This window comes from Chiloscyllium plagiosum, chromosome 11 (genome assembly GCF_004010195.1).
Source record: "Chiloscyllium plagiosum isolate BGI_BamShark_2017 chromosome 11, ASM401019v2, whole genome shotgun sequence".
In the NCBI taxonomy this organism is placed as follows: domain Eukaryota; kingdom Metazoa; phylum Chordata; class Chondrichthyes; order Orectolobiformes; family Hemiscylliidae; genus Chiloscyllium; species Chiloscyllium plagiosum.
In genome coordinates, this window is record NC_057720.1 from 38,308,418 (window position 1) to 38,320,564 (window position 12,147).

At 38.8% G+C, this 12,147-nt stretch overlaps 1 protein-coding gene across 5 annotated transcripts in view; it reads left to right on the forward strand.

Moving 5' to 3' along the window:
* The first annotated feature begins 1,816 nt into the window (after positions 1 to 1,816).
* mast2 (microtubule associated serine/threonine kinase 2) overlaps positions 1,817 to 12,147 on the forward strand; it is a 411,089-nt gene continuing 400,758 nt past the window's right edge. Inside the window, exon 1 of one of the 5 annotated variants that reach the window (XM_043699133.1) lies at positions 1,817 to 2,871. In XM_043699133.1, the coding sequence (XP_043555068.1) occupies positions 2,737 to 2,871 (135 nt within the window). In that variant the 5' untranslated portion in view covers positions 1,817 to 2,736. The remainder of the gene's footprint in view (positions 2,872 to 12,147) is intronic. The other 4 variants (XM_043699131.1, XM_043699132.1, XM_043699134.1 and 1 more) reach the window with 4 other exon arrangements.

The following is a 12,147-nucleotide window of genomic DNA, read 5'->3' on the forward strand; positions in this document are numbered from 1 at the left end:
CTCCAAACCCTTTCCATTCATATACCCATCCAAATGCCATCTTCAATTGGTTCATCAGTAACTTTCTCTCCATCATAAGATCACAAGTGGGGATGTTCACTGATGATTGTACAATGCTTAGCACCATTTGCAACTCATCAGATGCTGGGTCCTCTACTTTTTGTCATTTACATAAATGATTTGAATGTGAGCATAAGAGGTAGTTAGTAAGTTTGCAGATGACACCAAAATTGGAGGTGTAGTGGACAGTGAAGAAGGTTACCTCAGATTACAACAGGATCTTGATCGGATGGGCCAATGGGCTGAGAAGTGGCGGATGGAGTTTAATTCAGATAAGTGCGAGGTGCTGCATTTTGGGAAAGCAAATCTTAGCAGGACTTGTACACTTAATGGTAAGGAGGGAGTGTTGCTGAATAGAGACCTTGGAGTGCAGGTTCATTGCTCCTTGAAAGTGGAGTCACAGGTGGATAGGATACTGAAGAAGGTGTTTGGTATGCTTTCCTTTATTGATCAGAGTATTGAGTACAGGAGTTGGGAGGTCATGTTACGGCTGTACAGGACATTGGTTAGGCCACTGTTGGAATATTGCGTGCAATTCTGGTCTCCTTCCTATTGGAAAGATGTTGTGAACAAGAGGGCATGGTTTTAGGATGAGAGGGGAAAGATATAAAAGAGACCTAAGGGGCAAATTTTTCATACAGAGGGTGATATGTGTATAGAATGAGCTGCCAGAGGAAGTGGTGGAGGCTGGTACAATTGTAACATTTAAGAGGCATTCAGATGGGTATACGAATAGGAAGGGTTTGTCGGGAAATGGGCTGAGTGCTGGCTGGTGGGACTAGATTGGGTTGGGATATTTCGTCGGCATGGACAAGTTGGACCGAAGGGTCTGTTTCCATACTATACATCTCTATGACTCTATGAATAAATTCTTTAAGGGAAGATGATTGTAATTGATTTGATTGTCATGATTTTCGGTGTGAATGTTTCATCCTTACATATTAGTGCAATGTTCACTGGATGAACACTTCTGTAGCTCATTAGTCTGATGAGATTATTTAATTAAAAATTGAAAGAACTTTAGGTGCTCTGAATCAGAAACAAAAGTAGAAATTGCTGTAAAATCTCAGTAAGTCTGGCAGCATCTGTGAACAGGAATCAAAGTTAACATTTCCGATCTGGTGACCCTTCCTAAGATTTAATTATCAGTGAGATGCAAACTGTGGTCACACTTTCTGCTGAAACTGTGCCAGGGAAACATATGATTATTAGGTTGCACACTTTCTGTTCAGTACTTTTATCCAGATCATCACATTGTTTCATGAGAAAGAGACAGGGCATGTAGCAGATGTGCACAGAACGCCTGAATGAACCAGAGGGTATTGTCCTGTATGTCATGTACATGTTGTATAGGAACTAATCGAATTATTACCTTTTTAACATTCCAGATTTTTCTATCACTGACTTGAAAACAGTTGTGACTTGTAAAACTGACATCCTGCGAGCATCTGTACATCAGTAGTACTCATCTGTATATTATGGAGTATGGCAAATCTGTCATTTCCCAAATACCATGCACTCATCTTTGTGGCACTTAAAAAGAATTGGGTGAGCACTTACGATCTATTATGGTTGGGATTAATATGGGTTACAATTTGCGATATCTAAATACCACAGAGGGCTTTTGTGACACAGTGGCATGGAGTATCTCTGAGCCATAAAACACAGGTCTAAGTTCTACCTGCTCCAGGGGCATATCATAACGTCTGAATCAGGTTAATTAAAAACAAATACTGTTAATCTTAACCAAAAATAGTGGAAATACTCTGGAAATAAGACATCTGACCTGGTGTTGTGTGATTTTTAACTTTGGAAGCAGTAAGAAGCCATGAGTGGCAGTAGTGAATAAAACAAGATGAATAAAGTCTGGTTGTAGCAGGGGTAATGGTCCTCTCGTGTTGAACCATCCTACTTGTTGACAAACGAATCTGAACCAAGGAGACAATTAAATCCTATTCATATTCCAACTCAGGTACACACAGGAACCACTTCCGGCTCAAAGGTCAAGTGCGCTGCCAACCGGAAGTGAGTTATGTTAAAGGAGAATAAAACATAACGATAAATAACAGATTTTCTTTCCGATGAAAGAATGTGATGTGCCTCCTTCGGGAGCTGCGGGCGATGTGGGAGACGGTATTTTTCCGCGGTGTGGGCACACGGAGCGGCCATGCTGAGACCGGAGCGGTTGGTGTCGGCAGCGGCGGGAGGCGGCTTCTCGCCTGCGGGAGCGGGCGGTGAGAGTGGCTGTGGAGCCAGAGCCGGAGCCAGAGCCAGAGCCACATCCAGATCCAGGCCGAGTTTTAACAGTAACAGTAGCGTGTGAGTGGCGGCTGCTCTCAACCCTCGCTTTGTCCATTTGTTTCGCACTGAGAGCAGCTGCCGGCCCTTGGACTCAGTGAAAATGCTTGGCTGAAGGTGGAATCTTCCCTCCACCAACTCTCGGTTTATCCCCCAAAGATTCCCCTTTTATTTCTCAATCATATACGAAGAAAAAATAAACCAGTTCAATGTGTCCACCCTTCCAAGGATGTTGTTTCTTCGTCACCTGCGGTTGGGAGAATAGATCCAACCACTTTCCTTTCATTTGAAGACGAGGTCTGACAGATACTCTTTTTAAAAAGTTTGGTTGAAATTACTTATTGTTGCATGTGTGTGAGTTGGGACATACGCTAAGCAATGAAGAAATCTGGAACGAATATCAGGAGCAAAAAGAAAACTTCCAGACAACATGTGCGGGATGAACAAGCTGAGGGAAATAAAGTTAAACCTGCGTTGGAGCAGGGGCGAAGGAATGAATCGCAGGCAGAAAGGGTGAGTGTGTATGGTCGATGGAAGTGACGGTTATGGTGAACGTGTGAATTCGGCATCATTAATTTATAAAGTGGGTTTTACATGTGTAACTTTTCCGAGAATTTTTCTTTCAAGCTACAATGGCTACTTAACTGAAACTGACAACATTGAATTGCAACGTAGAACGTGTTCTCCTGCAAAAGTTAAACAAATGTTCTTGAGGTTTCATTGGCAAAGTGAATGTGATCCGTTCAAAAATGTTACACTGAATAATGTGGGCCTCAAACGGATGCATTAAGTCTCATTGTCAAGCAGAATAAGTCTTATAATATTAGACGTCAGCGGCTTTGAAATCAAATCTTCTCCAAAATCTCAAACAGAAATTTTTATTGGGGCGAATTTATTCACTTCATTTTTTTAAATAAAACAGTTATTGGTTTATAATGTGTAAGTCAATTCTGTATGTTTTTTGTAAATGTACCATGTTTTGTGTGTTCTTATGGTTACTGGGAAATTAGTTCCCTGCATCTAGATTTCATCAAATCTCCTTTAAAACTAGATTGAAATGGGATAAATGACATGCTTTTGTTAGGTGACACTACTCCGTTGAATACAGGAATATTCATTCACCTGTTGTGCTGTTCAGTAAGATCATGACTGAGCCAAGAGTGTGATGCTGGAAAAGCACAGCAGGTCAGGCAGCATCCAAGCAGCAGGAAAATCGACGTTTTGGGCAAAAGCCCCTTATCAGAAATGAAGGACTTTTGCCTAAAACGTCGATGTTTCTGCACCTCTGGTGCTGCCTGACCTCCTGTGCTTTTTCAGCACCACACTCTTGGCTCAAATCTTCAGCATCCGCAGTAGTCACTTTTGCTTAAGATCATGACTGACCTGATCATTGTTTCAACTCCAATTTCGTATCTCCTTCCCCCTTGTTTGCCTCTTGTCTTCTCCTTAAAAACTGATTTCCTTATTTTTGAACTACCTTCCAGTTCTGGTCTCTATGTTAAAAGGAAAACATTCGCTCTGTATACACTCTGTCAAGCTTCCTTTTCTCAGTAGGAACATCATTAGTTCTTCTAAAGCCCAATGAGTAAAGGCCGATGTGCTCAATCTTTCTTCATAAGACCAGCCCTTCATCACTGGAATGAATGGAATAAACCTTTTCTGAACTGCTTTTGACACAATTCTATTCCTTTTAAAATGAGGAGACCAAAATTGCCCACATACTTCAGATATTCCGCCAGGGTCTGTGTAGCTGCAGTAAAACTACTCCTCTTTTATATTTCATTTCGCTTGAAATAAATATTAACATTCCAATTGACTTCCCATTCACTTTCTGCATCTGTAAATTGACTTTTTGTGATTTGTATATGAGCATACTCAGATGACTACTACAGTTTTGAAATCTCTCTCCATTTAAATAGTATACTTCCTTGCGATTTTTAAGAATTCCTTTCTATTCTTCCTGAATGAATTCACAATTTCCCACATTATACAGCATCTGCTGAATCTTTACCTATTAATTTAACTTATTTGTATCCCTGTGCAGACTCTCTGTCTATTTTTGATTTCTTTGGCAAATTTCACAATCATATTTTTGGTCATCAGTCATCAAAAGAGATTGTTGATAGTTGAGGCCCCAGCACCTTATCTTGTGGCATTCCATTAGTTGCAGCTTGCCAAACTAAAAAGTCCCACATCCTACGTTTTGCATCCTATAAACTAGGTAATCAATCTCCTATCCATGCTTATATGTTAGTTCTTACAACATGTGTGCTTTGATTATGTAGTACCCTTTGAGTCACTTTATGGAGTCTTTTGGAATACCAAATACACCACATCCACAGGCTCCCCTTTATCAGCGTTGCATATTTTTATCTCAAAATATTTAATAACTTAGTTGCCTTTTCACAAAACCATGTTGATTCTGCCTTCACATAATTTCCTAAGCATCCTAACTATAATCATCTTCATAATAGATTCTAGCATTTAGTTTATGCCAGATATTAGGTTTAGTGGCTCACAGTTTCCTGTTTTCTGTCACTCTTCATTTTTTGAATAATGATGTTACATATGCTGCTTTTCCATATACTGGGACCCTTCCAGAGTTTGTCATTTTGGAAAATTATCATCAATGCCAGTACTGTCTTTGCAGCTACTTCTTTTAAGATCCTAGGATGTTGGCCGTCTGGTCCCATAGACGTGTTAGCCTTTAGATTTAATAGTTTTCCTGCATTTCCATGATGGTGGTGATTGTTTTACGTTCCTTTTCTTGTTCATCTTTTACTTTTCAAGTATCTTAACTATTATTAGCAAACTTTCTCTCATCTTTTATTTTATCATTATTTTAGTGATTTATTTTTATTTGGTCCTTAAAATCTGTCCAAACTCATCACCTATCACCATCCTGTGCAGAATTGTACAGTGACCCTTTTACTTTGTGATTATCATTAATTTGCTTATCCAGGTGTGGGTGATGCATCCTCTGAGCCTTTCTTTATGACTGGCATAAACCTTTGCTTGCAGTTGTTAAATTTCACCTCAAAATGTCTGCCACTGTATTTGCCTTGACCTACCTTTTGACCTAGTTGTCCAGTTAGTTTCAGACAATTGTGTCTTCATGATGTTATACTTGGCTAATTTAGGTTTACAAGTGCTAGTCGTGGAAATAAATTCTCTCCTTCAAACTGCACATGAAATTCTATCCTGACAGATTGTTGTTGTCCTGCTGTTACTTTAACAGGTTACTGACTAATCTCATTTCACAGTTCATCACGGGTTGGGAATAGCCTACTCCTGGTTAGCTTGAGAAAGAATGATCTAAGAATTAGTCCCAGGTACACTCAATGAACCCATAATGTAACTAATCTCCTTACTGTGTATAAGACATCATTGAAAATCTGTTGGGTCACTTCACGTAATGTGTACAGGGCATTGTGGTGTTAGCTGTGGTGCTCCCATCTCATAGGCAAAATGTTGTGGGTTCATAATCCACTCTCAAGATTTATCAGCTGAGTTGTTTTGCAATATTGTTTTTTACAATACTGCAGAAGTGCTACACCATTAGAGATGTTTTGTTTAGTCATGAAGCCAAGGCCCTGTCTGTTCTGAAAGATCCCTTGACACTGTTTAGAAGAGCAGGGGAGCTTTCCCCAGTGTCCTGGCCTAAATTTATATCTTGACAAGAAAATAAAGGTGTGAGCATTATCACATTGCTGATCTTGCTCTGTACAAATTGGCTTCCGCATAACAATAGCCATTATATTTCAAAAGGTCTTGAATTGGCTTGGGGACATTCAGAAGTTGTGCAAGGCCTGATATAAATGCAAGTCATCATTTGTTCATCAAATTAAACCAGATAATTAGAACAGAAATATTTCATAAATTACACAGTCCTAATTTTCGGATGTCTTTGTTTTATGCCAATAGGATGATACACTAAACAATGAGGATTGTTTAGTGAGATGCAATTGAGATGCATTTAGCATATGGCACAGATGATTCACATTGATATATGGTTGGTTACAGTTGGAACATCTAGGCCTAGTTCCTGGAACAGCTTGTTTGGTCCAGGCTGATGTGTACACTTTGTAAGTCAAGATTTCTGCTGTAACAGATGTAAATTTTTAAAGTAGCAGTTCTCTGTTTATAACAGTTGCATATTGCTCACAGTAATCCATGTATAGCACAACATTGTCAGGAGTTGCGGTGAAGTTAGTAAGTACTGCTGCGCTGGTCTGTTCTATCAATGTCTTGGGAGCTTTTTGGTTAAGTTACTTGTGTTATACTGTTTGGGTGGAATTTTTGGGGTGCAGCTTACAAGGGAAATGTTGGTATACTGACTTGTTATTTGTTTGTTCAGTTTGAGGGAAAGTTTAATTTTGGGTATGTTGTACAGAAATGTGTACATGTTGTACTTCCCCACTGCAATAACTACACCATTGCTCTTCTCCATAAATATAATACGGCTACTTGACATGTTGCTGCTCTTTAAATGACATAGAAGACAATTGGTTTACTAGGGCTGGGAGAAGTAATGCCAACAAAACGTTGCCAAGAGAAAATCTGACTTGGTGAATGAAATTACTTAGTGGAGAGACAGCATTTGGAGTTATACTAATTGACTGCAGTTCATCAGGGGGCACAGTTTTTACAATATAGGTTAATGACTTGACTGAAGAATCTGAATGTTTATGATCAGGTTAACAGATGATACAAAATTAGATAGAAGGCCATCAATAAGGATGGTGTGCAGGATCATCATCCCGGAGGGATAAAGCGAGTGGCCAAAAACTTGGCAGATGGGCTATATTGTGGGAAAATATGAGGTTATGCACTTTAGCAGGAAGCATGCAGGAGCTGAATATTATTCAAATGGAGAAAGACTAAAGAACGCGACAGAATAAAGGGATTTGTGAGTTCTTATGCATGAATGACAAAAAGCAAGTATTCACGTTCAGCAGGTAAGAAGAATGGAAAATAGAATGTTGACCTTTCTTTCAAAGAGGATTGAGCATAAAAGTTGAGGTTTTGCCAAAATTATACAAGATCTTTAGGGGGATTTCACAGGGTAGATGGGGAAGGTTTATTTCCCTTTGTGGGAGAGTTTCGGACCAGAGGCGTATTCTCAGACTAAGGGTTTACTCATTTAAGACCGATAAGAAGGAATTTTTTCTCTCGGAGAATAATGAATTTGTGGAATTCTTTACTGCGGAATGCTATCGAGGCTGGGTTTTAAAGTTTACTGAAGGCTGATGTAGTTTTATTACTAAGTAAGGGAATAGAGGGTTGGAGAGAGAAGACCAGAAAATGGAGTTGATAACGGAGTTGAGGATTATCACATCAGCCATATTCCCATTGAATGGCAGAGTAATCTCAATGTGCTAAGTGGCCTAATTCTGCTCCTATGTCTGATGGCCTTAGTAGCAGGAAGGAGTATCTCTTTGTAAATCCATCAGAGTATATGTACACAGCATATGGCTGCATGACACTTTTTATTTAAGAAAATATAATATTTAAAGAATATCCTTTAGTTCCTTTGAAGAAACTGAACTGGAATGTTTTCAATATATTTTGCTTGAATTCTAAAATTATACATCAATTTTGAAAATTCAGTTGAATACAATGTGTGAGCATATGCTGTCAGTTGCAGGTAATTTTTATTTTATGTGTCCACTGAATTTAGTAACACATTTTCCCATCACTGTATGCCTCTGCACCATATACTATTTCCTGCTGATGCAACAGGCAGGTACCGTCAGGTGTACCTGTGGAGTTTTCTGTGCATTTCTGAAGGCCAAACGTTTGCTAATTAAAGTATCTGTATTGTAGATTTTTAAATTAAATGTATATTGTTAATTCAAAATCACTTTAGAAGTCACTGGTTTGTTCAGAATAAACTTGAATTGACTTGCATAAATTGAGCAATTTCAGTAGAACAGAACAGCCTTTTTCATGATTTTGAACTGAAATTTAAGATAATCTCTATTATTCAAGTTTAATTAAGAACAGTAGACTGTATTCCAACTTGGCCTCTTGACTATGTTTTCAGTATCTGTAATACAAATACTTTGTCAGACTGCATATAAAATTATGGAAACTGGGCTTGTGTTTTGCTTAACAGAACATCTGGTTGGCGTTTCGGGTTTCCAACGTTTGTCTTGGAATTCTCCAAGGATTTTCTGACCGGTTGCTTCCAATGGTAGTTAAGAGAAGGAATTTTTTTTATTGGTGTGTTCTCCACTTTGTTTGCAAATTTTATTCTTAAGAGCATTGAAATAATTAAATGCGTGTTGATTATGTGTCTGCAAAAATCAAAAGATATGCATATGTTAAATAAAAGGAACATGATGGTAGAACTACATGAGATAGGCCAACACTTGGAGAAAGATCAGAAAAGTTCATATTCTAGTTCCAACCCTAATCAAAAATAAGGTCATAATTCTGGTGAAATATTAAATTACCAATGCCTTCACAATGCAGAATGATCAATGGGTTTCCAACAGTTTTGGAAAAAATAGACGTAAATGATGTTTTATCTCGTAACTTAGAATCATAGAAATGTCCAGTACAGAAACAGATCCTTCGGTCCAACTCATCCATATCGACCAGATATCCCAACCCAATCTCGTCCCATTTGCCACTACCCCTGGCCCATATCCCTCCAAACCCTTCCTATTCATATGTCCATCTAGATGCCTTTAAAATGTTGCAATTGTACTAGCCTCCACCACTTCCACTGGCAGCTCATTCTATGCACGTACCATCCTCTGCGTGAAAAAGGTGCACCTTAGGTCTCTTTTATATCTTTCCACTCTCACCCTAAACCTATGCCCTCTAGTTTTGGACTTCCCCACCCCAGGAAAAATAATTTGTCTGTTTATCCAATCCATGTTTCTCATGATTTTATAAACCTCTATAACGTCACCCCTCAGCCTTCGGGTATAACCAAGCAAGGAAAGAATTAAGTTCTGAGGTCTGTGTTTAAGTGTGGTTCGAGCCCTCGTGAGGAGTAAAGTGAGATGGGGTTAAAGTCCCCTAGTGGCGAAATTTGAGGCTCTGTGAGTCTTTGTTGGGGGGAGGGGTGGGGAAGAGATTGGCTTGGACTGTGGTGTCATGTGGTCCGCTGTGAGGGCTTTCTCTTTTTCTAAGTGTAATTTCAGTGAGAGGATGCAAAACAAAAACTGAGAAATGCTGAAATTAAGGTTGTACTAATAATTGGGTTGAAAAAGGAAAGTTTCAATGTAAATTGTGCTATGCTGAGAGTGTTTGATGTTTAAAAAGTTTGGTTTGTTAAAATACTGGTTCAGAAAATCCTTTTAAGTAACTGCTTTACCTTGTTTGAATCAGGATCTCAATTCAATGTGTTTTATAGGCTATGTAATGGGACAGATTTTGTTTTTACAATTTACATTTATGTCCTTTTTAAAATAATCAAACTGGTAACCTTGAGTGCCTTGAGCCCCTGATTTGTTTGAAATTCTACAATGCCTGTTTGGGGAAAAATAAAGTTGGATTAGTGGTCATGCTTTAGCCAGATGAGCCTATTATATTACAATATCTTTGCTGTGTTTTTAATGCAGAGTGTTCAGATTGTTAAGATTTCGTAGGGAATATTAGAACATTAGAACAGGCTGAGCTGTTTCAGTTCTGTTAATTATTGTTCAGACTTCATTGGCCCCCTTCATATCGCAAATTCAAAGAATGTTGATCACTACCAAAGTTGCCACTGCAATTCCGACTTTTATTTGGGAAATTTCATTTGGAGAACATATTTTAAAATATTCCAGCATTTGCTTCCAACAAATATTTGAGATTTATATCTGAATTGAAACTGCCTCTTCAATTGCTAAAGCACAGGAAACATTCTGTTGTTCTCTAGATTTTGGAAATATTTTTCCTGATAGGTTTCACATCAGCCAAGTATCAATTTATTAAGGAAAATAATTTTTGAATAACCTGAATGAGATATCTGAGACTTTGATTTTAGGACCATTGATTGTTGTTTATAATGGGCTGAATTGTTTAGGCAGTAAAATATAGAAGTTTATGGCTTATATAAACTTGATAATGTCATAAATAGTGAGCAGAGTAACAGACTTCAAGAATTCAAAGAATGTTGAATTAGGCAGACACAATTTAGTGTAGTTAAATGTGTGACTGTCTCCATACTGCTAACCGCCTTGGCCAGGAAGGAATGAGAGGGGAAATGCAAAGATACTTCCAGCAGCTAACGTCATGGAGTTTCTCCATTCATAGGTAAAGCATGCCTTCGGAACACTGCCCATCCCCTCCACAACCTGATCCAATGGATTCAATCAGTTCCCCAGTCATGAGCACGAAAAGTGAAGAAACTAACAACAGTGAAGAAGAGGTCTGTACGATTTTGTCAGTGGCCTTCCTATGGACATTAAACCACGTGAGCTTTACCTTGCCTCTAGATCATTTAAGGGATATGAAGGTTCACTGATCAAGCTAACATCACAACAGCCAGTTGGCTTTGTTACGTTTAACAGCTGAGTGGGAGCGGGAGCAGAAGCAGCAAAGAATGCTGCGTTCACCTAGCCTGCAGCTGCAGTTGCAGCTGCTGCACTGCAAACTCCGATGCAATGGTATTCCCCATCTGAAGCATCTCGGAAGGATGGGAGTCTCGTCAGTTTTGTGAAGTATTTAATTGCCTTTATCCAAGAATTCAGATTTCTCCGAGGAGTGATGCAAGGACCGACTGAATTTTGTTTTCAGATTAGACTTTACTGAAGGAGATTTTGGAGAACTGGCTTGTTTCCACTCAACTTTGAGGGGATGGAGTGATCACTAAGGACTATGGATTTAAGAACTTTACTGGTGATTTTTTTTTTTCTACATGGGAGGATTCTTCAAATTCTATTAACTGTAACAGGCTAGTGGTTTTTTGTTATAGTCATTGTATGCTGTGTATCAATAACTTGCTTAAATAATGGCTGTCAGAGTCTTATGAAAGCTGGTAGTGCCACCGAGGTGGTTATCATGAAATGATAAAAGGAGGGAATGAGAATGTGTATAGAGTAAAAGGAGGCAAGGAAAGAGTTAAGTTTTGAGTTTTGTGAAACAAGAGGTTTAGCTGAGCATGACTAAGATCAGGTACGAACTTACAGTTAACAGTAGGGTACTGCAGGCAAGGGTAGTGGGTTAACAATGTGGAAAATCATTCATTATATAGAGCCATTTAACAAGATGAGGTAGCATTCAATATGTGAGGTCAGTTTAACAAGGTTAAAAAGCATTCATTATGTGAAGCCAGTTAATCATTGTGTAACAATCTTTACTGTTGACGCTCACTGATTGTAATGGTCACTCAATCAATATGTATGTTGCCTTATCTGGATGCTCCTCCTTGTAAAATGACTATACAGTTCATTGATAAACTGCAGTTCCAGAGAAGACCGAGAACTCATGTCTCTGTGCACATGGGCAATCGTTCTCTCTCCCTCCAGGGCCTGGAATAAAGATGAAGGAGGTAAAACTACACTGTGTCTCTGAGCTTTTGCTTCGACTGAGGGGGAAAACTGGACGACACAGGGAAAACAGCCACAGTCTATTTAACCTCTCTTAGTCTTGATTTTTGTTTTAATGTGTGTAGCAAATAGAGGTTTTACTTGTTTTCAGAAGAATGTTCACCCAAATATTTGGATTGTAATTGCTTCAACAGGGCATAATATCTTGGGCTTTAGAATGTGAAAATGATTAGTCACTGTGTGTCAAGTCTGTTCTCTTTGGTATCATCCAATGGTCTCATTCCATCCTACTCTGTAACCT